At 53.2% G+C, this 20,756-nt stretch overlaps 6 protein-coding genes across 6 annotated transcripts; 2 read left to right on the top strand and 4 right to left on the bottom strand.

Annotated features, from left to right (window-relative positions):
• Window positions 1–908: 908 nt before the first annotated feature.
• AYL99_00070 (hypothetical protein) lies at window positions 909–4,265 on the bottom strand (the record flags this gene model as incomplete). Its single annotated transcript, XM_018831586.1, has 1 exon — window positions 909–4,265. The coding sequence occupies one exon, from the start codon at window positions 4,263–4,265 to the stop codon at window positions 909–911; it is 3,357 nt and encodes a 1,118-aa protein (XP_018697465.1).
• A 289-nt stretch (window positions 4,266–4,554) lies between these two features.
• On the top strand, window positions 4,555–5,679 carry AYL99_00071 (hypothetical protein; the record flags this gene model as incomplete). Its single annotated transcript, XM_018831587.1, has 1 exon — window positions 4,555–5,679. The coding sequence occupies one exon, from the start codon at window positions 4,555–4,557 to the stop codon at window positions 5,677–5,679; it is 1,125 nt and encodes a 374-aa protein (XP_018697466.1).
• A 1,784-nt stretch (window positions 5,680–7,463) lies between these two features.
• On the bottom strand, window positions 7,464–8,205 carry AYL99_00072 (hypothetical protein; the record flags this gene model as incomplete). The annotated part of the gene is made up of 2 exons (XM_018831588.1): window positions 7,464–7,690; window positions 7,740–8,205. The coding sequence occupies 2 exons, from the start codon at window positions 8,203–8,205 to the stop codon at window positions 7,464–7,466; spliced, it is 693 nt and encodes a 230-aa protein (XP_018697467.1).
• Window positions 8,206–10,351: 2,146 nt separating this feature from the next.
• Window positions 10,352–13,059, top strand: AYL99_00073 (hypothetical protein; the record flags this gene model as incomplete). The annotated part of the gene is made up of 4 exons (XM_018831589.1): window positions 10,352–10,374; window positions 10,426–10,574; window positions 10,649–10,912; window positions 10,967–13,059. The coding sequence occupies 4 exons, from the start codon at window positions 10,352–10,354 to the stop codon at window positions 13,057–13,059; spliced, it is 2,529 nt and encodes an 842-aa protein (XP_018697468.1).
• An 837-nt stretch (window positions 13,060–13,896) lies between these two features.
• Window positions 13,897–17,673, bottom strand: AYL99_00074 (hypothetical protein; the record flags this gene model as incomplete). The annotated part of the gene is made up of 1 exon (XM_018831590.1): window positions 13,897–17,673. One exon carries the CDS (start codon window positions 17,671–17,673, stop codon window positions 13,897–13,899), a length of 3,777 nt encoding a protein of 1,258 aa, XP_018697469.1.
• A 595-nt stretch (window positions 17,674–18,268) lies between these two features.
• AYL99_00075 (hypothetical protein) lies at window positions 18,269–20,104 on the bottom strand (the record flags this gene model as incomplete). Its single annotated transcript, XM_018831591.1, has 1 exon — window positions 18,269–20,104. The coding sequence occupies one exon, from the start codon at window positions 20,102–20,104 to the stop codon at window positions 18,269–18,271; it is 1,836 nt and encodes a 611-aa protein (XP_018697470.1).
• Between the last annotated feature and the right edge of the window lie 652 nt (window positions 20,105–20,756).

Below are 20,756 nucleotides of genomic sequence, written 5' to 3' on the forward strand. Positions count from 1 at the left end.
CAAGGGTCGAGCAGGGACGAACCATTGGGAGATGGCAGGAGGCTAGGAAGGGGAGGGGGGGAGAGAGTGTGTGTATATGTGGCTGCCATCATGCCGATATATCCGGAGTACCGAGTCTGTACGTATCTTGAGACGAGACGACCATACCACACATATATTATGAACTCGACCGTATCTATATTCCTACACTTACACTACACTACAAGGAGAAAATGGGGGAAACAAGAAGAGGGCGGTTGTTGTCGGTACTCACTCCTGCACCAGACATGTGTTGTAGCTAGATAGCTAGCTATACATACTGACTGACTGGCAGGCATGCAGCATGCTTCAAATACCGTTCCTGTCTACCAGGACCGAGTACATAGTCATCATACGCCGGTAGGTGGGCTCTAGAGTAAGGTTGCATCGCAGTAATAGTTACAGTAAGTTAGATTTTGGGTATTTTGAGATGCTTCGTTTTTCCTATGCACACACACACAGAGAGAGAGAGAGAGAGAGTATATTTTCTGTTGCCCTGGGGCATCCTGCGTCCGCTCGCAACATTTGCGGTGAAAGAGCCGAGAACATATGAAGAGACAGGATTCAGGCACTCTCTCACAAGTTCCTTGTCGTAGGGTTTTCGTGGATGACCAGCGGGCTTCCTTTCGTCCACGACCGTCTATCTACGGGTTTGTGAAGTGAGACATTCAGCCATTCCATTAAGAGTAACCAGCCAGCCAGCTAGCCTTGGGTGGCCCGATACCTAGACAAGCCTGACTTTGGCAGGGCTGGAGTCATGAATCCAGCACCCTTCCTTCCGCCATGGCGATCACATAATCTCCAAAGTGGTTGGACGTGTCTCAAGAATTCGCCCCATTTCGAGCCATAATTCCTCCCAATTCGTCAATTTTGTGGCTGAGCTTGAATTCCTAGGCGGATGCGGCGACTGTGGGAGCGGGCGCATCTTCAGAGGGCGTTGTCCTCTCATAAGATTCGGTATTGTCCTCTGACCTCTGGGAATGTGTCTTTGGCGTGATATGAATGCTGCCGGACTGAGTGTAGGTCTCGCTAGGAGGACCAACGGCACGGACGACCACCGTCTTCCGGACTAAGTCAACAAGTTCCAGCTTCACCGGCAGAAACGAACGATACTTCACCCCCTTTTCCCAACCCTCGTTCGATGCCAAAATAACCGCGTAGACGTTGAAAGGGAGAAGAACGCCCCTGAGCCCACTGTCATCAGGTCGAGTCCGCGTCGAATTGACCGAGGTCACATTTACGTCCCATACCTCTGGGAGTTCTGCCTCCCTGAAGTGAAATGCTCGGAACAGTGCTTGCGTGATCCAATGTTTCCTCTCGTTGCGCGAGATCTCACGTGCCCACTCATACATTCGGGGCGAATGTTCTACGATGAACTTGTCGACCATTTCCTTGGAGATGGGCAACGGCAGCTGGTCGCCCGGACCGCCCGGCTGAACGGCTCCGCTGGCCTCGGCACGGAGGTAGGCATCAACCTGCCAGTGGGCCATCAAATCTGGATAGCGTCGGAGAGGGTTGCTGAACCACAAATGGACTTGATGGCTTTTGTGGACGTGAGGTATAGGCGAAGACGAGAGCTTGCCCGAAGGATACTCTGCATGTTCGCCGCGGCCTAGTTGATTGAGTTTGGCAGGGGGAAAGTCTGCAGCGTACGAGGATCCAAAGAAACATGCAGGTAGCTTGCGGTCCTGGAACCACTTGCCGGCCGACTCTGCGACCAGGTCTCCACATAACGCTGTCAAGGTAACGTACCGTGGCATTTCTTTCACTCGATTCAGTCGCATATACCGAGACACTGTAATTCTGATCGCAGGATCGCCCTGGTATTGTTGGCTCCGGAACAGGCTGTCTTCATCAAACCGGCTGCCTATGATATGGACGTAGCTTTGTGTCGAAAGGCTCCCCTGGACTTCCCAGTCCGGTGCCACGGCCACAGATCGTCGACGACTTTCCTCTCTAGCGAGGAGAAGCTCCTCCAGTCTTTGAAGGTCCGATAGGTGGGCACGAGCTTTTTCGATGTCCGCAGGTGCCGCCTGTTGCAAAGACTTAGGGGGCAATCCAACCTGAGGGCCCAACGAGAGAGTAGCGGCTTCGTATTCGGGCTTCCCGAGAACATGTTCCACTGCAGCATTGGAGAGGTAAATCACATTTCGCAGCGTAGTCGGCCGAATCTTGATGTCTATCACGTCACCAGCCTCTGTGAATAGCGTGCTGACGGTGATGGCGGGGGAACCGGAGCGCAGAGACAATGTTCGTGTAAAGCTGTCAGGAACCATCCGTGCAACGTAAGTGTTGTGGAAGACACTCTCAGTAAGCTTCAGGGCTCGCTGTGCTATGATGTGATCTGGGTCGATGAATGCAGTTGGGTGTGATACATGGCCATGGATCCAGTAGGCACCAGTACCTTCGCTGCTAGGCTCAATCGAAAACCCGTCTTCTCTGATATTTGTTTCTCCAGCGTCGATGCAGTAGACTGGCAGCTCAAAATCCTGGCGTAGAGATGCCATAGAGTCTACGAGCAAGCCATGATCGAGGGTCTTGCTCAGACCTAATCTGTGACAGAAGCGGTCCGCCTCGTCATAGACACGGGTCAGCTCTTGACTCCCTCTCCCGCCGGGGATCTTGAGGGTCACATTGTGGTCGGAACGAAGGAACCACGGTGGCAGGGTACCCAATTCTTGCAGCAAAAGACACCCCATATTGTGGTCGAGGCGAAGCTTGGGATATGCACCGATAGCTCGGAGGATCAAAGAGGCTATGGCGAGGTTTCGGTTGTTGTCCGGGGGAGGATAGCGAACATAGCAATCCCAAAGGAACTCTAGAAACATCTTGTCCTCTTCCGTGAACGTTTCATCGTTCTCTTTGACGGGAATCTTGCCATTTTCAAGATCTGTAGGTTGCATGGAACTCGGTCCAAGACTGCCAATGGTGGTGGGAGAGCGTAAAGTGCGGCTCTTCAGGATCAAGCGCCTTGCCTTTGCAACGAAGGAAGAGAGGGGGTTGCGTGCCAGATCACCCGTCACGTCCTTTCCCATAGCGGCGGCGGCGGCCGCCTCTTGATATTCTCGAGCCCATGTGCAGACTTGATCAAAGCGCTTTGCCAATCGTTTGGGGATGATAGCTACAGTTGCGGAGGGATAGTGGGTCTTTTTCAGTACGGTGATCTGAGCGACATGCTTCCTTCGCAGTGTCCTGTAGACCGCGAAGAGTGCAGCAGGAGGTACTTCAGAGTATTTGGTACCCAGCAATTTGCTCACCATTTGCTCGTACGAGAGGGAGATGTACCTTTCTTCGTCGGCGATGTGTTCATAGAGCGAGTCGAGAAGATCAAGATTTTCCCGGCGCCAGGTGGACATGTCATCGACGAAACGAGCAAGCCGCGTTATGAGAGTCTCGGAGTCGACGGAGGGGGTGTCGCCGGCAAAGCTGTAACCCATCTTGACGTCGAAATCTGTAGCCTGCATCTCCAGTGGCTTGACTGGCAAGTGTTTCCGAATCTGGTCGATTTCTTGCTGGGAAGCGAACTGCTTGTACCTGGGACTGGGCTGCTGGACTGATTGCTCGACAACCCAGCGGCCGTCAGATAGTAAATACTGTCGCTGCCAACCTAGGGTACCCAAGAAGATGGCGAGCTGTGAACGCGCAAAGCGACCGGCGCCAGCCGTGTATTTTCCGGGCTGCCACCATATCAAGTCGCCGGGATCGAGATGAGGGACATTGCCACCCTCTACAGCATCTTCCCATATCTCAGGAAGATCGCCTGCGCTCAGTTCTTCGTCCTCACCCAATGTATTATCGGCGAGGCTTGCTTCTTCGATGAAGAGGGAGTTGGGCAACACCGTCAGCCGTTTGAGCTTGAGAGAATCGCTGTGGGCATCTGCCTCTTTCCTCTTTTTCTTGTTGTTCTCGGCGCTCCATGCTCTTAGGTGGTTGCGGATTACTGAGTCAGAAGTGACAGCGGGGGTCGTGGACGATGAAGGAGGGGGTCGCGAGGTGCTGGAGGAGCCTAGTCTGATGTCTCGAAAGGTGGCAATGGGGGCCCGAGAGGTCTCCAGTGATGCCAGGGAGGAGCTCAATGTGCTGAATGGCTCTCCATGCTGTGTAGACTGCGCACGGGTGCGTTTAGATCCTGGGAGTTTCGTTCTTTTACTGTGATGGAAGAAGGTCGAAAGTAAAGCGGATGTCCGACATTCCGGGCAAATATACTTCTTCGTAACATTGCCTGCGTGGTTTCTCGAAGCCAGCATTATTTCCCCAGAAGGTAGGATAACAAAGAGAGCTGCATCGAAGAATTGAACATTGCACTTCACGGAATCATGACGACGCCGCAGATGGAGAAATCGCGTTCTCCAAAAAAAAAATTGTGGACTCCTCCGCGTGTCATTACATACTGTACCGAGTACATACAGCCCACCAACCAGCGAAGAGGCCGCTTGTGACTCAAGCCCGGTCACTATCTTTTCCATTTAAATGCGTCTTTCCTTCTTTTTGTACGCTTGTCGCAGAGAAATTTCAGAGAGACTCGCTACCGCTGCAATGCCGATTCAACAGCCCGCCAACCAGATCAAACTGACCAATGTGTCGTTGGTGCGGTACAAGAAGGGCAAGAAACGCTTCGAGCTCGCGTGCTACAAGAACAAACTACTCGAATACCGGTCAGGAACCGAGACCGACCTCGACAACGTCCTCCAAGTGCCAACCATTTTCCTGAACGCTTCCAAAGGCGAAACTGCCCCGAATGCGGAACTCGTCAAGGCATGGCCCATGCCCACGCATCAAGAGAAACAAGAATCGGGGGGAAAAGGCGGGGGAAAGGGAGGGAAGAAGGCCAAGGGGAAATCTGCAAACGATGAGGGGGAGGATGAAAAGTCATGGAAGGACGCCATCATTGAAGAAATCCTGAAAAAGGGCGAGATCCAAGTGAACGCCAACGAGCGCAAGGAACTACTGGATAGAATGGAGAAAGAGATCGTGGAAGAGGTGGCCCAGAGACTCGTCGACCCGCAGACCAAGAGAGTCTACACCACAGGCATGATCAAGAAGGGACTCGATGTCCTCTCGAAACAGGGTGGTCATGTCCCATCACAGGACTCTTTGGGTCATAAACTCGGCAAGCTAAATCTGGGCGAAGGTGTCAAGAAGGGCGCTGCCGCACCAAAGGGATCTAGCGAGACGAGCGGGCAAGCGACGCCAATGACCGACGACGACGACGAGTCTGCGTCTGGAAGCAACTCTAAGGGCAAGAGAAGCGACGTGCCGACGTGGACTGGGGTCGTGACCAACAAATCCGTCAAGCAGCAGGCTCTTGAGGCAATCCGTGCTTTGATCGCCTGGCAACCCATTCCGGTCATGCGTGCACGTATGAGACTGCGAATCACTTGTCCCACCAACATCGCAAAGCAGGCGGCCAAGTCCAAGGTTGTCAGCACAAGCACAGATGCTAGCGAAGACGCCGGAGCCGATCAAGGCAAAGGCACCATCAAGGATCGCATTCTTTCCTTCGTCGAGCAGGTCGAGAGCCAGGAGGTGCTGGGTGAGGAGTGGGAAGTCGTGGGGTTCGTGGAGCCGGGCGCCTTTAAAGCCTCGGGGAATTCATCGCCGCGAGATGAAGGGGAGAGGGAGGCTAGAAGTGCTGGACATGGCCGTCACACATACGGATGATTGAGAAGGGTGGTTAGAGGGAAACCGCAGCTTGGAGGACGGACATGGGTTTCAACCTCGACTCGGCCCGGATGCGCGAGGGGGATACATCCAAAACCACGACGACTTTCCTTGATGTTCCGTCCTAGATCCCAGGCGAGTATGCGCATCGAACCCACGGGAAACCATTCGACGCCAGGAAAGAAACAGCATCAAAAACGGCGGGATTGTCACCTCAATTGCGCCACGTCAGAATGCTCTATGAGCAGATTATCCTCCTCTTGTCCCTGGTACTTCATTCTGGAATCGCGCAGACTTGACATGACCTCCGCAGATTCCTCAAGCATCCATCACATTCCGATCCAGGGGGCGTTGGCAGCCAGCCAGCCAGCAGCACCACTGATATCAACCTTAAGAAAGAAAGACCTCTTATGGACCACGGGCCCGTCGCCTGCGGTGTTACCCAGTAGGTACCGACCAGATGCCGACATACTTAGGTACACACCACTTTGCGTGTCACGGGTCTGGAGTGCCTGCCCAGGTCTCTCCGCCAGAAGCAGGGGATAGACGCTACTGTTCCTCTCTTCTACCAAAATTCCCTTCGAATCTTCCACTCCAGCCAGAGGGGATCCACAGACGCCCAAGTGGTATTATACCTATGTAAGTATATACGTTACATAGCCACGGGCGGGAGCCAGGATGCCGCGGATTCCCTGGCTACCGTACATAACATGCATCTCACCGATTTGACCGTGTGTTGGTTGGTCTCCTCAGCGTCCAGGTGACCGACACGGAGAGGAAGGTAACATCACTACTCACTCGGAATCTGGTGGACAATCCTTCTACAGTACAGTCCAGCCTCGAGAGAGGGAGTTCACGAAAGGCGTACGTAAGTACCACGATAGGTCACAAGATTGGGTGGCATGAGAGAGAGAAAGAAAGAGAAAGAGGTCGACCAACTATACATACCGAGAACGGTGTAGCCCCTTGAAGCCCCGACATTTATCCAATATTTATCCACAGACAGCCATTTATTTCATCGTCCTGATCCTGCCACTCTCACGTTCCACTACTTGCCGGGGTCATGTTGGGTCACCACAACGATGACAATACATACATACCGTAGATGATCACAAAGAGGAAGAGAAAGGACGGTTAAAAGTGCAGTAAAGTGGCCACTGTTTCGGATGTGAGGGCCAATGGTGTGACTCCGGGGCGGGAGCCACTGCTACTGCTACCCAAGATGACTTCCATGCAGCTGGAGGGTGCATTCAGTCTTTCCGCCCGATCCGATCGCTGCTCTTTCACAGTAGGCCAGCCAGCCTTGAGGGAAATGATCAGAGGACAACACAAAGCCCCAGTATGCCATCACCCCCCCCAAGTCTATACCCAGTTTTCTCCATGTTTCCCCCCAGTAAAATAGTAGACCCTAGGAAAGGGGAAAGAAGTGTGAAATGAGGACCTATCCCGCCTGTGCCATTACAGGTTTTCTTGGACCAGAACACCCAGAAATGCCATGACCAGGTCTATGTCCCAATTCATGCGAGGAAGGCAGTGCTGCCCCGTGCTCAGAAAGCCATCCGATGCTAGTTGCCATCAAGCGAACATTGCCGTCGTTTAATTGTGATCTCCCACGGTCTTCGAGAAAGCAGGTGCGATCCAGGGTCAAGCAGTGATTGTACATTCGAGTTCGTATCCATGTAAATTGCGGCCTTCTCCTCGCGTCCTCCAAGTATTGGGGGTAGTCAAGTCTCATCATAATTCATCAATTGGTCCATCTCATCGCGGATGGCCCAAAGCTTTTATCATAAGGCGACTCCGATTCTTCCGTCGCCGAAATCTCTGCGTTTCATTGATGCTCTCGTCATGGCTTGCTCGAGCTCCTCGGCCGTAAAGGGTGTCCCGTGGCCAGTGCTTTGCTTAGACAGAGCTGCCAATTCAGTCATGTCAATCCCGCTGTCATGCTGGGCGAGTTTGGTGTCTGGCTCAGCAGGGGCCGAGGGGACTGCCGTGGCTTGGCCTGAGAGGGATGCTGCTAGAAAATCAGTGGAGGTGAGAGGTTTGACGGATGGAAGACATACTGCTCGCAGTCTCGGCATCAAACGCAACACTGGCAGCGGTGCTCTTCTGCCTGCTCGTGCTGTGCGAAGAACTGCCGCTGCTTTCCGAGTCCACGCCACTCTCGTTCCTCAGTGTTGACCCGTGGAATTCCTGCACCGACGGCCTCCGGCTTGGGGCTCGACTGTGGACTCGACTGGCAGCAGCACTCTGCGATTTGGTGCCGCCAGGGGAAAAGGTGCCTGAGAGGGCTAGTGAAGTTCGTCTCCGGGCTGATGAAAAGGCGTCGGCAAGGGAGAAAGCTTGCAGAGAGGCCTGATGTTCGGGATCGACCTTCCCCCGGTACTTGGACTTTGGGATCTCGTGGGGCTTATAGTATTCAATATCTTTCCGGCTCGTGTAATATGGTTCACCATTGGGTCCGGTCTCGCTTCCCGTGCTATTCTTCTTGGACGTAAAAGTCCTCCGCAGTTTTACTCGTAGACCCATTGTGCATGTGCGATATGGAGGGAGGAAGAAGTGAGCAGCGGTCGTAAACGTGCTGACGGGGTATCTGATACTAATACTCTGTCGGTGCCTGATAGATAAGCCCGGTCTTTGTCGCAGTTGATCCTGTAACGGTGAGGATAGAAGAGCGGGATGGACGGGCAGAGGGAGCAACAGGCTTCATATGAAGGCCATCAGGCTGGATCAGAGAAGTGGAACTGTGGTGGCCAGAGGCATATCAGACACAATCAGGAGAGACATGGGGCCCGTGGGTAGTAATGACGAGACGGCGGGCACAATTGTTATGCTGAAATCTGGCACAAGGTGGTGGAGAGAACCCGGAGGAGTATGGAGCGAGGGAGATAGCCGCGGGCACTGGATTCACCCTTCACCCATGGTGGAAAGCTGGGATGAGATGTGCCCTGTCCCCTGTGCCTTGTCTTTCCCAATGTGCTCGGTAGCGGGAGCAGTATCCACTCCGCGCCATCGTCGGCGGATTCTATCGCAGGTGCGTCCTGCGTAGTATGGTGTACAAGCAGTAGCATATCGGAGGAGGCGAGGCGTGTGTGCATGGGGCAAAGTTGACATGAGGAAGGTGAGCGGGCAACGACGACGCTGTCCCAGGGCAGCGTAGCGTGACAGAATCCGACGATTCCGCCGAGAGGCCTTCCATGGTGTGGGTTTAATATGGATCCCCTTCTGACCACTGACACCCCGTATAGGTTGGAAACGGCAGGCTGGACGAATCGCTCGGGAGTGAGAAGTGGTCCCCAATCCTACCTTACTACTTGGTCAACTACTTGTTTTCTAGGGATAGGGGACCAGTGCAGTGGCCGCAAGCTGGCTGGAGTTGCCGCAACCCCCCCTGCAATGCAACATATTGGCCTCTCTAAGTTGGCCTATGGCCCATGGCCAAATTGGGCCGGCATAAGCAAAGTCCCTGGGTCCGATATAGGTAACAATGTGGGTGTGTGCCTCGTCATCTGCGTGACGATCCAGGAAGGCAATGCCACCCTTCTAGAAACATTCTTGTTCCGGCTCTTGTTCTGGCGCGGGCGGGATTTGGCTGGATGTGGTTGGGTGGCGATTGGCCGCACCTTGGGTGTCCCTTGCATTGGCCGCTGTGAGCCTAGTGAGCCTAGGCCTCTCGGGCTCACTAGGCCTCATTAGCCCTATCAATTTACCCATGGCGCCCCCCGACCGGCCCCCAAAGCCACCAGCTGATGCACCTGTAGCGTGGCTCCCTGGCACAGCGTGCTCCTCCTAGTCCCGACGTGCATGAGCGAGTTGTTTTCTGCTGATATGCTGATAAGGGTTGAGTCGGGACCAGAAGATAAGTTCCCCTTCGCATCACTCCACGGCAAACAGATATCTCTGACTACTGATCCAAGTCCAGAGTTATGCTCGCCACGTCCGTCGTGTCCCAGTACCGCGGCGGCGATATCTCGCTCGAGGGGCCCCCTCACGTGACCGGTCCCGTCCCTGACCCAGACGAGTGGCAAGTCAGCAAGGTGACCATCAATGCCCTTTGGGGGAGAAATTCGTGGTCACCACACCGAGCACGAGGACGAGTTCGTGCGTGGTCTCGGGCAGTCACCCTCGAAATGGGCCGATGATGTGCATTCCTCTCGGTTGCAGGACGATTGGTCGATCTCTCCAGATCTTGGTAGTGCAAAAGATGCCCCCTTTGTATGTATGACTTCATCGGTGTCTAGACTGGCCACACCGAGCGACTGGCCACAGCTGAGTTAGTGCTCTGCTCTCCCCGCTTCGACCCCCAAACTCTCAGTGTCTGTGGGTAGATGGCAGTGGCTAGTGTGGCCTCTGTCCAATGAGCACCTCGATGTCCTCCGTCTGTGGCTTGAAAAGGCCCTCGAATACAGAAGCATCAAGCTTGGAAGTCTGACGATCTGGTGTCATGCGGTGAGTCGGTGCACCATTGTGTTCAAGTTATGACGCAAACAAGGAAACAATGGCGCAGACAACCCTTCACGAACACACCCAGCTTCATCTCCCATCTCCCATTCCCTCGTCCAACATCCTCACCTGTCATTTCTTCTCTCTGTGGAAAATCTCCTGTGTGCAATTGACGGTCTTCTCTGGCCTCCAGTTAACCTACTTCAGCAGGCTCTAGTATTTGCAGGACAGGATGGACAAGCTCAAAACCATGATGTATGTATCGTCATCTACCCCTGCTCTCTCTCCGCCTAATATGTGCTCAAGGCAAACCGGGGACAAAGAAGACGCCGAGAACTCGACGGGACCGACTGGTCGATTGACAGGACAGGGCTCTCATTTTCCCAAGAGCGAGGAACAACCTGTGGGTGCCGCAACAACCCCTCAGGGAAATGTCATCACAGGAGACACCCTAGGTATCTTCATCCTGGCCCTAACTACACCCCTGCGTCGCACCTATTCAGGATTTCTGATCCATCGACACGTACAGGTGCACAGAAGACTCATGCAGTAACTCCGGCGACTGGCTTGGTAGCCCCGAGTTCTGGTATTGCTGCCATTGGCGAGACCTCAACCTATAGCTCCCATACACTGCGTACAGGCGATCCCGTTCCAAATATTGTTGACTCCAGATCTGAAGACCCTACCACGTATCGGGCACCGGAACACTCGTACGTGTCAAGCAAGGGCGTACCAGAGGGTGGTCCTTTGGCAGCCGCAGCCCTCGCATTCCACAAGGACAAAGACTATAGCAGTAAGTCTTCCTGGGAAGACTCAGCCCGGGGACTGTATGCGCTGACCTTACCAGCTTCTCACATCCCAGGTGCATTTCCCAAAGACACAACAGCCCATGATGCTACCACAATTGCTCCTCCCCATTTGACGTCGACAACATCACCAGCCGAGCGATCAGCGGTTTATAGTGAAGCTGAGAAGACCAAAGTACCCGACGCAGCGGCAGCAGCTCAGTATGCAACGAGAGCAGCCCCAGGAACTCAAGACCCAGTTTCGGAAGAGCCCCGACGATCTGGGACAATTGGTAAAATCCTCGGTGCGGTGGGCCTGGGCACTGCGGCTGGTGGCGCTGTGGCCGCTACTTCGCGGGCAGAGGAGAATCAACCGCACGCTATCGCGGACACTCATGATCAGCCAACCACCACCACTGGTGTCGACTCATACACTTCACCGAGTCGCTCGGGTGCTCCCCCATCCCATCATAGGAAAGAGAGTATTCCCACTACTGCTTACCCAGCAGGCGTTGACTCTCCTGCGCCGATCAACGCTCCAGTCGGCGGTACATCATATCTGACCGACCAGGACGAAAAAGATCATGCAGGCCGTAATGCAGGGCTGGCCGCTGGGGCTGCGGGTGTTGGGGCTGGTGCAGCGGCAGCCGGCGTTTATGCCATGAAAGATCGAGAGAAAGATACAACAGGGTCCGACTTGCCTCTCCGTGAGAACAGTACTGCTGCAGCCCCAGCCGCGGCGGCCGTTCCGGCTTCAGAGAGCGCCGCCAGGACCACGCCTTCCAGCCAAACTGCAAAACAGCCATCTGTTGCGCACGAAGCTACACCCGCTGCGGCTGGCGCGTCCATTGTGCCTAACTATAGTCAACACCAAGATAAACTAGAGGCCCAGGCTCAGAAACACAAAGCGCAACAAGAGGCTACCCGTGCTGGGGCCGCAAGTATCGGTGGTGGAGCATCTGTTGCCCCTGAATACACTGAACAGCAGAATAGAGTCTCGGAGGAAACGGACCGGCAGCGACGCAACAGAGAGAAAGAAGCTGCGCTTGCTGGAGTTGCAGGTGCTGGAGTCGGAGCAACTGGGTTACACGAATATAACCAGCGGCAGGATACAACGGAGAGAGATGCTCAGAGACAAAAGGACTTAGCGGAACAAGAGGCTGCCCGTCAGAAGCAATTCGAAAAGGACCAGAAGGCCGCTGAAAAGCTAGCCAAGAAAGAGGAGAAGCAACACCAAAAGGAGCTCAAGAAAGAGGAAAAGCAACACCAGAAGGAGCTGGAAAGGGAAGAGAAGCAACACCAGAAAGAGCTCGAAAAAGAAGAGAAAGCTCGGGACAAGGTGGCAGAGAAGGAAGAAAAACAGCATCGTGACGAACTTGAGCGCGAGCAGAAGGACCGTGAAAAAGCTGCGGCCACCGCCGCTGCTGGTGCAGGTGTTGGTGCAGCAGCTGGCGCCGGTGCATATGAAGTGCACGAAAAGGATAAACATCCGCCTCCCACAACGGCGACCGATGACGCCGGTCGTACGAAGCTGCATAAGGAGCCAGAGGAGAAGAAGCCGGGTCTCTTGAAACGAATTTTCAAGCGCCGCAAGAACAAGGACACTGGTGAAGAGGAGGAGTACGAGGACCATGAGCATGAGCCCGAGCCCGAGCATGGCGACCATCATCTTGCCGCAGCTGGAGTCGCTGGAGGCACCGGTGCAGCTGTGGCTGGCACTGCCGCTGCCGCCTCTCACGAGCCACCGGCAACCTCATACGAGGCACAGAGCGGCGGCCTTCAGAAACCATCGTACAATCCCTTCTCCAAGGACGATCCAGCACACGAGCACGCAACGGCGTCCAACAGCGGCGCCGCTCAGCCCAGGAAGAGCAGCGTAGGCCCTGACGCGATCGACCCTGCTACAACCCATGTGCCCTACGACCCGGTCCACGACCCTTCCAGCCGGAAATCCGTCTCGGAACAAGGTGGGCGGATTGACCAGATCGGCGGACTGACGGCGCATCATCAATACGCTGAGGGCGAACAGAAACCCGGACTGGCACATCGGATCATCGATGCATTGAAGCCGTTGCCCGACAGGGAGGAGCTGCAACACCATGCGGAACAGTATCATCACAACGGCACCAGCCATCAGCCTGGGACAGCGCAATAGGTGGACAGCAGGATGTGGTGTGCCCTAACGTAATACAATCTGATATCCTGAATCGGATCTCTTGAGTTACGATGGTTTTGTCATTTGTTATTCTCCTAGTCCGCCTCAATAGCTGGTGTGTCCCATCTTTTTCAACTGAAAAACGAAGACAAAGACGAAGACATAATACCCAACCATTGTGGAATACAATACCGGCCCGAGCTATCATATTTCTAATGGCAATGGAGGATTACGCTGAGAAACGCCGTCATCGCATCGACCCGCCCTTATGCCCCCGGTATTGCCTTTTCTCTCGCTTTCCGTCCATTTTTTGCTCTCCTTGCGTCTCGTGTAAAAATGGCATGGCAACGATGATGATGTTATGATATGGTACATTTCCTCCCCAGCTTCTCTAGTTCTTTCCGCTCGTCCAGCCATTCGTGTAGTGTAAAGGGCTTGGTTAATTCGTCTTGACCGACATTCAAAGAGCCAGAGCTTGACATTGGCGGCACACAAAAGTAAAACGCTAGAAGTCCTGCCGAACCCACGGACGCGCTGAAAGATGATTGGAATACACCGATCTCCGGTTCCTGGCCCCCAGACGACCATGGCCCATTCTCTCGTTCAATCAAAGAAAATCATCCTTCCTTCGGTGAAAATAATGTCTCATGCTTCCCTCAAATGGCGGCGGGATTTTCGTCTTTTCAGACGGAGAAATCGTCGCCAAAAAGGTATCCCAACTCACCAAGATCATGGAGACAGCTCGAAGCCTCAAACCTTCGCTTTGCGACATGCCTTTGCATTCTTGTCACTCCCTAGCATCACCCTGACTGGGACTCGATTTTAACCCTTCCTCCTCTAGCCCTTCTTTGTATACAACCTTGCCGCAATGTTCATGCTCCACAACTCTTGAAACAACAACTTGGCCGCATACGGCAGGTAAATCTGACTGATGCGATTCTTGTTGTTGCAGTTCTTACACTCAAAGGTATTCTTTTTGAGTTTTGCGATCACGGTCATCAATCCGCAGATATCACAAATGTGCACGCGGAAAGGATCGGAGACATCGAAAAGGCGTTCTTTGAGAAACGACGACGCACCGTGCGCGATCATGCAGTCGCGTTCCATTTCACCGAAACGCAGACCACCGTCACGGGCTCGACCTTCGACGGGTTGTCGGGTCAAGATTTGAGTAGGACCACGAGCACGGGAATGGATCTTGTCATCGACCATATGTCTGAGACGTTGGTAATAGGTAGGACCGAGGAAGACTTGTGCAACCAGCTTGCGCCCGGTATGGCCATTATACATGACTTCGAAGCCGCGGGATTGGTAGCCCATTCTTCTCAGCAACTCAGAGATCTGTGTCACGGTGACTTTCGTGAAGGGCGTGGCATCTCCTTCATCACCGCGAAGTGTCGCTACTTTGGAGAGCTGACACTCGATCAAGTGTGCAATGGTCATGCGAGAAGGAATGGCGTGAGGATTGATGATCAGATCCGGCACAATGCCTTCTCGGGTAAACGGCATGTCCTCGTGACGGTACGTGATGCCAATCGTACCTTTCTGACCATGACGAGATGCGAATTTATCGCCAATCTGAGGCACTTTCGTTGTCCTAACTCTGACCTTGGCAAACCGATGACCCTCGTTGGTAGTTGTCAGCAGGACCTGGTCAACGATGCCAGACTCTGTAGATCTCAAAGGCGTTGACACGTCGCGCTTGATGTGCTGCTTCTGTCTTTGACCAAGTTCTTCAGCGTCTGGCGCCATTGGTGCTGTCTTTCCCATGATGATATCTTCACCGCTCACACGGACACCAGGAGCGACAATCCCGTCTTCGTCAATCTTGTCGTATGTGCCGTGCTTAAGACGGAGAGTATCAGCTCTCGTCGGCTTCTCGAACTGCTCTACCACGGAGTGGCCCACTATCTTCTCCGAATCTTGGTAGGTACGGTAGAACAGCGACCGGAAGAGACCACGATCGATCGAGCTTTGATTCATGATGACGGAATCTTCCTGGTTGTAGCCCGAATAGGTCGCGATGGCGACAATGGCGTTCTGTCCAGCCGGAAGTTCTCGGAATTTCAAATAGTCCATTGCCATCGTTCTTGCGAGAGGTTTCTGGGGGTAGTAGAGGATGTTTGCCATGGTCTCCATACGTTGGTCGAAGTTGGTGAGGAAAACGCCCATAGCCTGCTTACCCATGGCGGATTGATAGGTGTTACGAGGGGATTGGTTGTGATCAGGGAACGGAATGATACTAGCGCAGACACCCAAGATCATGCTTGGATGAATTTCGCAGTGAGTGAAGGTGTGCGAGAAGGGATTCAGCAGAGGATCGTTTCTCCGCAAGGGATCATCCTCAGCCTCAATCTCCATGCCCATCCATCTTGCTTTGGAGTCTGCTAGGGCCTCGGGTGTCATGATAATCATTGCGGTCTCTTCTTCTTCGGCGTCAAGGTATTCAACAACGCCGGATTCGAGAAGATTGTTCCACCCATATGGTCTGACTTCATCAGTCCACTGGAAGCCACTTTCCTTCAAATAGGCAGTCTGATCGAGCTTGGTGATGTGCTCTTTATTCAGCACTAGGTTGCCACGGTTTTCTGAGGCCGGGTCGGTCTCAACAACAAACAGAGGTCGGACAATTCTGCCCGAGTCACCGTTGACTTTGAATTCTTTCTCTCGAATATCCCAGACCAAGCTTACTTGAGCGTCAAAGACACCTTTTCTACGTAGCTTGCGCAGGTCATCAACGAGACGTTTTGGATCTCGTAGGACTACCGCAAACCACACACCGTCGACAAATACCTTGGTCGCCTGAGGATTCAACCGGGGTTCCCAATCTTCCAGTGCTTCGACATGTTTGGTGAGGATATAATTCACTAAGGGAGCAGTCTCATAGGTATTTGTAACCATGGACATGAGAGACAAGTTCTTGACCAGACCGCAAGCCTGACCTTCAGGCGTCTCAGCCGGGCAAACATAACCCCAATGAGTGTTGTGAAGTTGACGCGGTTTTGCAATTTTACCCTCCCGGCCTATGGGAGCATTGGTGCGACGAAGATGCGATAAAGTAGAGGCAAAAGTGTATCGGCTGAGCACCTGAGAAACACCAGCCTTCGCTTTGTCCAGTTTCTTTTGGTCGCCCCAGTTACCGGTAGCCAATGAATATTTCAAACCGCTTGTGATAATTGGATGCTTGAAGCCGGCCATGATGTTGATGGGTTGGCCCGCTTCCACACGTTTCTGCATGTATCGGTAGAAATCTTTAGTGGCTTTGTCGAACTGTAATCGGAAGAGGTTGGTCATCAAAGGCCCGGCAAGATCGAGTCGTTTCTTCCCCAGATGATCTCGATCGTCCGGCTCAGCACGACCGAGGGCGCACTTCAGCAGCCGATTGACCATATAACCGAGAAAGAATGCCTTTCTAGCGGTGGCATCGGGGCTTTGTCCGATATGGGGTAAGAACTCCTTCTGCAAGATGTCTGTGGCATGCTTCTGCCGTTCGTGGCTTTTCAGAGTCGGAATGTTACCTCGGCGCGCAATGTAGTCTCGAGCGAGATCTGCACCCTGAATGGCCTGGCCTTCTTGGAGTGAGCCCATCAGCATATCCATCATCTCTTTATCACTCTGATCGAAGCAGATCTTCTCCAAGATATCGGCGTCGGAGACTATGTCCAAAGCTCGGAAGACAATAACAAGAGGAATGTCCTGCTTGACATATGGTAGTTGAACTCGGATAGGGTTGTCGATCTTGGTGCCATCCGGACCATCGACTCTGCGGAAGAGCTTGACCGTGCACTGCGACATCATGCGGGCACCGCGATCGATGACGGATCTGATCTCTGCGAGATGGGTGAACGGCGAGGGTGCTGCCTTCTGGAAGACCTGGACAATGTTTCCGGCACTTCGTTCTTGAGCAATGAGCACCTTCTCGCTGCCGTTGATGATAAAGTAGCCTCCCTGGTCGTATGGACATTCTCCCCAGGCGAAGAGGTCTCTCTCGCTTTGGAATTTCTCGCTCACCAAGTGGCAAGTCATGCTTCTGACCATGATCGGGATCTTTCCTATGTACACCTCTCTGTCGTTGTCGAAGTCATCTTCATCATCACCCTCTCTCCAAAACAGCTCAGTGCCGTCCTCTCTCATAACGCCAGCGTCTTTATCATCTTCGTCCCACGGACGCTCTTTTGCGTAGTATGTCCTTCGCGTCATCTTGACATAGACTGGGCTTGCGTAGGTCAAACTCCGCATTCGTGCTTCGTGAGGCATGCAGTCCGTTGTTGTGCCGTCCGGCTCGACTTGATTAGGCTTGCTGAGCGTGACCTTGCCAAACTTGACTTCATGTCTCTTGATGACAACTGGATTTGGGTCACTTTCATCGACATTTTGTGCATGATCCAACGTAACGCCGCCCTTTTCGTTGACTAGATCCTGTAAACCTGAGCGCATGAAATGGTTGAATGAGTCTATCTGCATAGAAGCTAATTTCTTGATGTCGAAGAATGAACTGATGACTTTCCAGCAGTCTTCAGATGTGATGTCTTGTTCCCCGGTCTCCACGTCGTCGTAGGCACCGGCATCCTCATAATACCCGTTCGCTTCCTGCTTCACTTCGTATTCCGCCATGACGGGCGAATAATAGTACGGACGAAAGGGACGCACGGGGACGGTATGCGATGAGAGATCGAGGCGCAAGCGAAGAAAAGGGAAGGATGAGAGAGGGGAGGAGGCAAAGTCGAGTCTCCCTCCCTTTCTCAAGCGCAACTCAGGTCGCCGGAATGTGCTCTGACCAAGGGCACTGAATTGTCAGTAAAGACTTCAGGTTTCCTCCAGAGAGCCACTCACAGAGCGACCAACAGCCACAGGCCCGAGCAACGAGAGAAAGACAGTCGAGGCTGCGCAAAGGATGGATTTTGTAAATCGTGGTTGCTGTGGAAGAGTGTCTCTGGAATCTTTTTGGCGCGCATCACACTAAGGCGGCCGTGGCAAGTCTTGCCGCTTTAAATTCATATATGCTCTAACCTGATTTGGGTATATACACTTGACATCTCCAGAGTGCACTAGGAGTTTCTACTCGTACACAGGCAAGGCCCATACGGTAAAATGAGATTCATGGATGAAGGGGGTATCATAATTATGCATAATGCTATGCATGTCAGCTATCAGCAATTCGGTCCTCCCTAATGGCATGATTAGATCTCGCGTTCACGAAACACCAGCTTTATTGCTCCACGCACAAAAGTAATGCCTCCAGCATCTCCTCCGTAGCCTTTGCTTCGTCACCCTGACCAGCATCCATCCCGCTGAGTTGATCTCTCAAGCTCCGCTCGAGGACCTTCAGGCCGTCTTCACCGAGGAGCACGGTGATAGTCTGTCTTGCTCCGTTATCCTCAGCCACCATCCAGCTGAGGATCAGCTCAATGGCCTGCAGTGAGAAGAGTCCGGCGTCCAGTCGCCGTGAGAACCACTCATCGGTTTGTGCCTCCGCTTGTGCTTGGCTCAGGTCCTGTCGTTCCCTTTGAATGTGTGCCTCCACTTTACTCAACCTCGTCTTATATTCGCGACGCAGCTCGACGAGTTTTGTGATCTTTTCGTAGTCGTTTTCCACGAACTTGGCAAGCGTGCGTATCCTTTCGGCGGAGCCTCCGGGTAGATACCTCAACATACTTGCTAGGATTCCAATAAGATGCTCGACGAGGCTTCGCTCCATTTTGTGGGACTTCATAAGCATGCCGAAGATCGTCTTCAGTCCGGCCGCGTCCACCAACCTCATCGAGATGGCAGTCGCATTGCCTCCACTCATTGCGTGATCGAGAACTCGCAGCGCCCGTGCTTTGGCCAGTCGGCCTTCGCGGAGCATGATGAGACACAGTTCAACACCTTCTCCTTCCACGAACTTCTCACCTGCGAGGCGTTCTTCCACCATGCAGGCTAAGCAATCAAAGAGGTTTTCTGCAAACTCTTCCTCGTCCGAGTCCTTTTCGGGATCACGCTTGCGATACGCACTCAGAAGTTGGAGAAGAGAGTCAACCCCATCTTTTCGTGCTAGACGATCTCGATTGTTTTTGTTGCTCTGGAGAAGTATTGCCAGGATTTCCGCGGCGTACTGGCGATTCTGCCCAACCTTTCCCCTTGCATAAGGATCGACTTTCTGTGTTCTTGAGAGAAGCCATTCCATGAATGGATCTTTCGCCCCAACGATTTCCACGTTCCCAGTGTCAGACAAGATGTTTTCGACAACGTTCAGGATGTGATAGACCCCTGCTCGGTCACTCTCATTGTTGTCCTCGTCCAACCGACTGAGGTTGCTCGTCAAAAGATCCACTATGTCGCCTTGAATCATGGCCTTGACCAAAGTCTTCCATTGTTCTTCAGTGGTAGTCGAGTCCTCGTCTGTCAATTCTGCGAGCAGTTCGCAGACGGCAATGGCAATATCGGTATTTTCATGCGCAAGCAAGCCAACCAAACTGCCTACGCAGCCCATCTTAACAAACTCGGCGTACAGCTCGCCATGTTCGCTCAAGAGACTCAACCCTTTGATTTCGGCATCCAAATCAGCCTCACTACTGACGAACTTCATAGGTTCCTTCTCGTATTTGGCCCGCAATTCCGCGTTCTTGTTGATTTTGCGTTCAAAGTTGATGGCCGTACGGCGCAGCCACGTGGAATCAATCTTCTCTTCCACTTCTCCGGCCTCAGTCTTGTCGATATAGTCAATCACTTCTCTTTCTTGTTTCGTGACCCCACCACCGAAGAAGCGGCCTTCTTCATCATCTCCAACTTCGTCTTCCACGTCTTCCGGCGGCCGCACAGGTCCGGCCTCGAGATCATCTTGATTATCTAGGGCTTCATCCTGCACAAAAGCCGCCTTGCTCCCCGAGCCATTGGAGGTAGACTCGTCTTGGTAAGAGCCGTTGGCGGAGGAGCGTGGAGAGGAGCCGTTGACGAGTTTGGCGGATTTGTTGGAGAGGGCATTGGAGAATGACTTCGTCGGATCCTCGAGTTTCCGCTTTGACGCGGCATTGGGTTTACGGAAAAGGTCATCAATCGAGGTCATGACTGCTCGATAGGCAGGTCTCTTCAGGACGTCATTATCATGTTTGTTTTCCAGTGAAGAAAAAAAAAGAAAAGGGCTGCAACACCGGAAAACATAGGAAAGGCATCCATGGGAGGGAAATCCGGACAACCGCAAATTGAAACTCGGGAGAGTTTCCATTTGAGCGGCTGCCACTTTTTCCCTAACAAGCACAAGCAGGCATTTTTCCCGAGCACCAAATACGCGCACTTGGCCCCCTCGGTTGGTCTCGCTTCCCTTTTCACTTTTCATCTCGCCGATCACGATCACATGCAAACCATTCCCAGGTTCTTTTGTTGCTACCTGGCTCGCTGGACAATGGCTCCCCGATCATTATCCGGTGACAAGTTCGGCAGCCCATTGAGGCCAGCCACAAGCCTCACACAGGGCAACATGCTCTCCCACCGGAACGAGTTCGATCCAATACTCCATACCCCGATCCCAGAACCCACATAGTTCGCTGGCAGAGCAGATCCACTACGAGTCAGAAGAAAACTTGGCAAGGAGACCATACTCCGTCCGAAGCGGCGATGAGACGAACAACCCTTTCAAAACTGCCCAATTATCTCCTCCTGCCATTCTGTTCCCTTTCGCTGCGGTCGAGCCTTGCACAGGCCAACAGAAAGAGTCAAAT

This window comes from Fonsecaea erecta (genome assembly GCF_001651985.1).
Source record: "Fonsecaea erecta strain CBS 125763 chromosome Unknown Scaff1, whole genome shotgun sequence".
Taxonomy (NCBI): Eukaryota; Fungi; Ascomycota; class Eurotiomycetes; order Chaetothyriales; family Herpotrichiellaceae; genus Fonsecaea; species Fonsecaea erecta.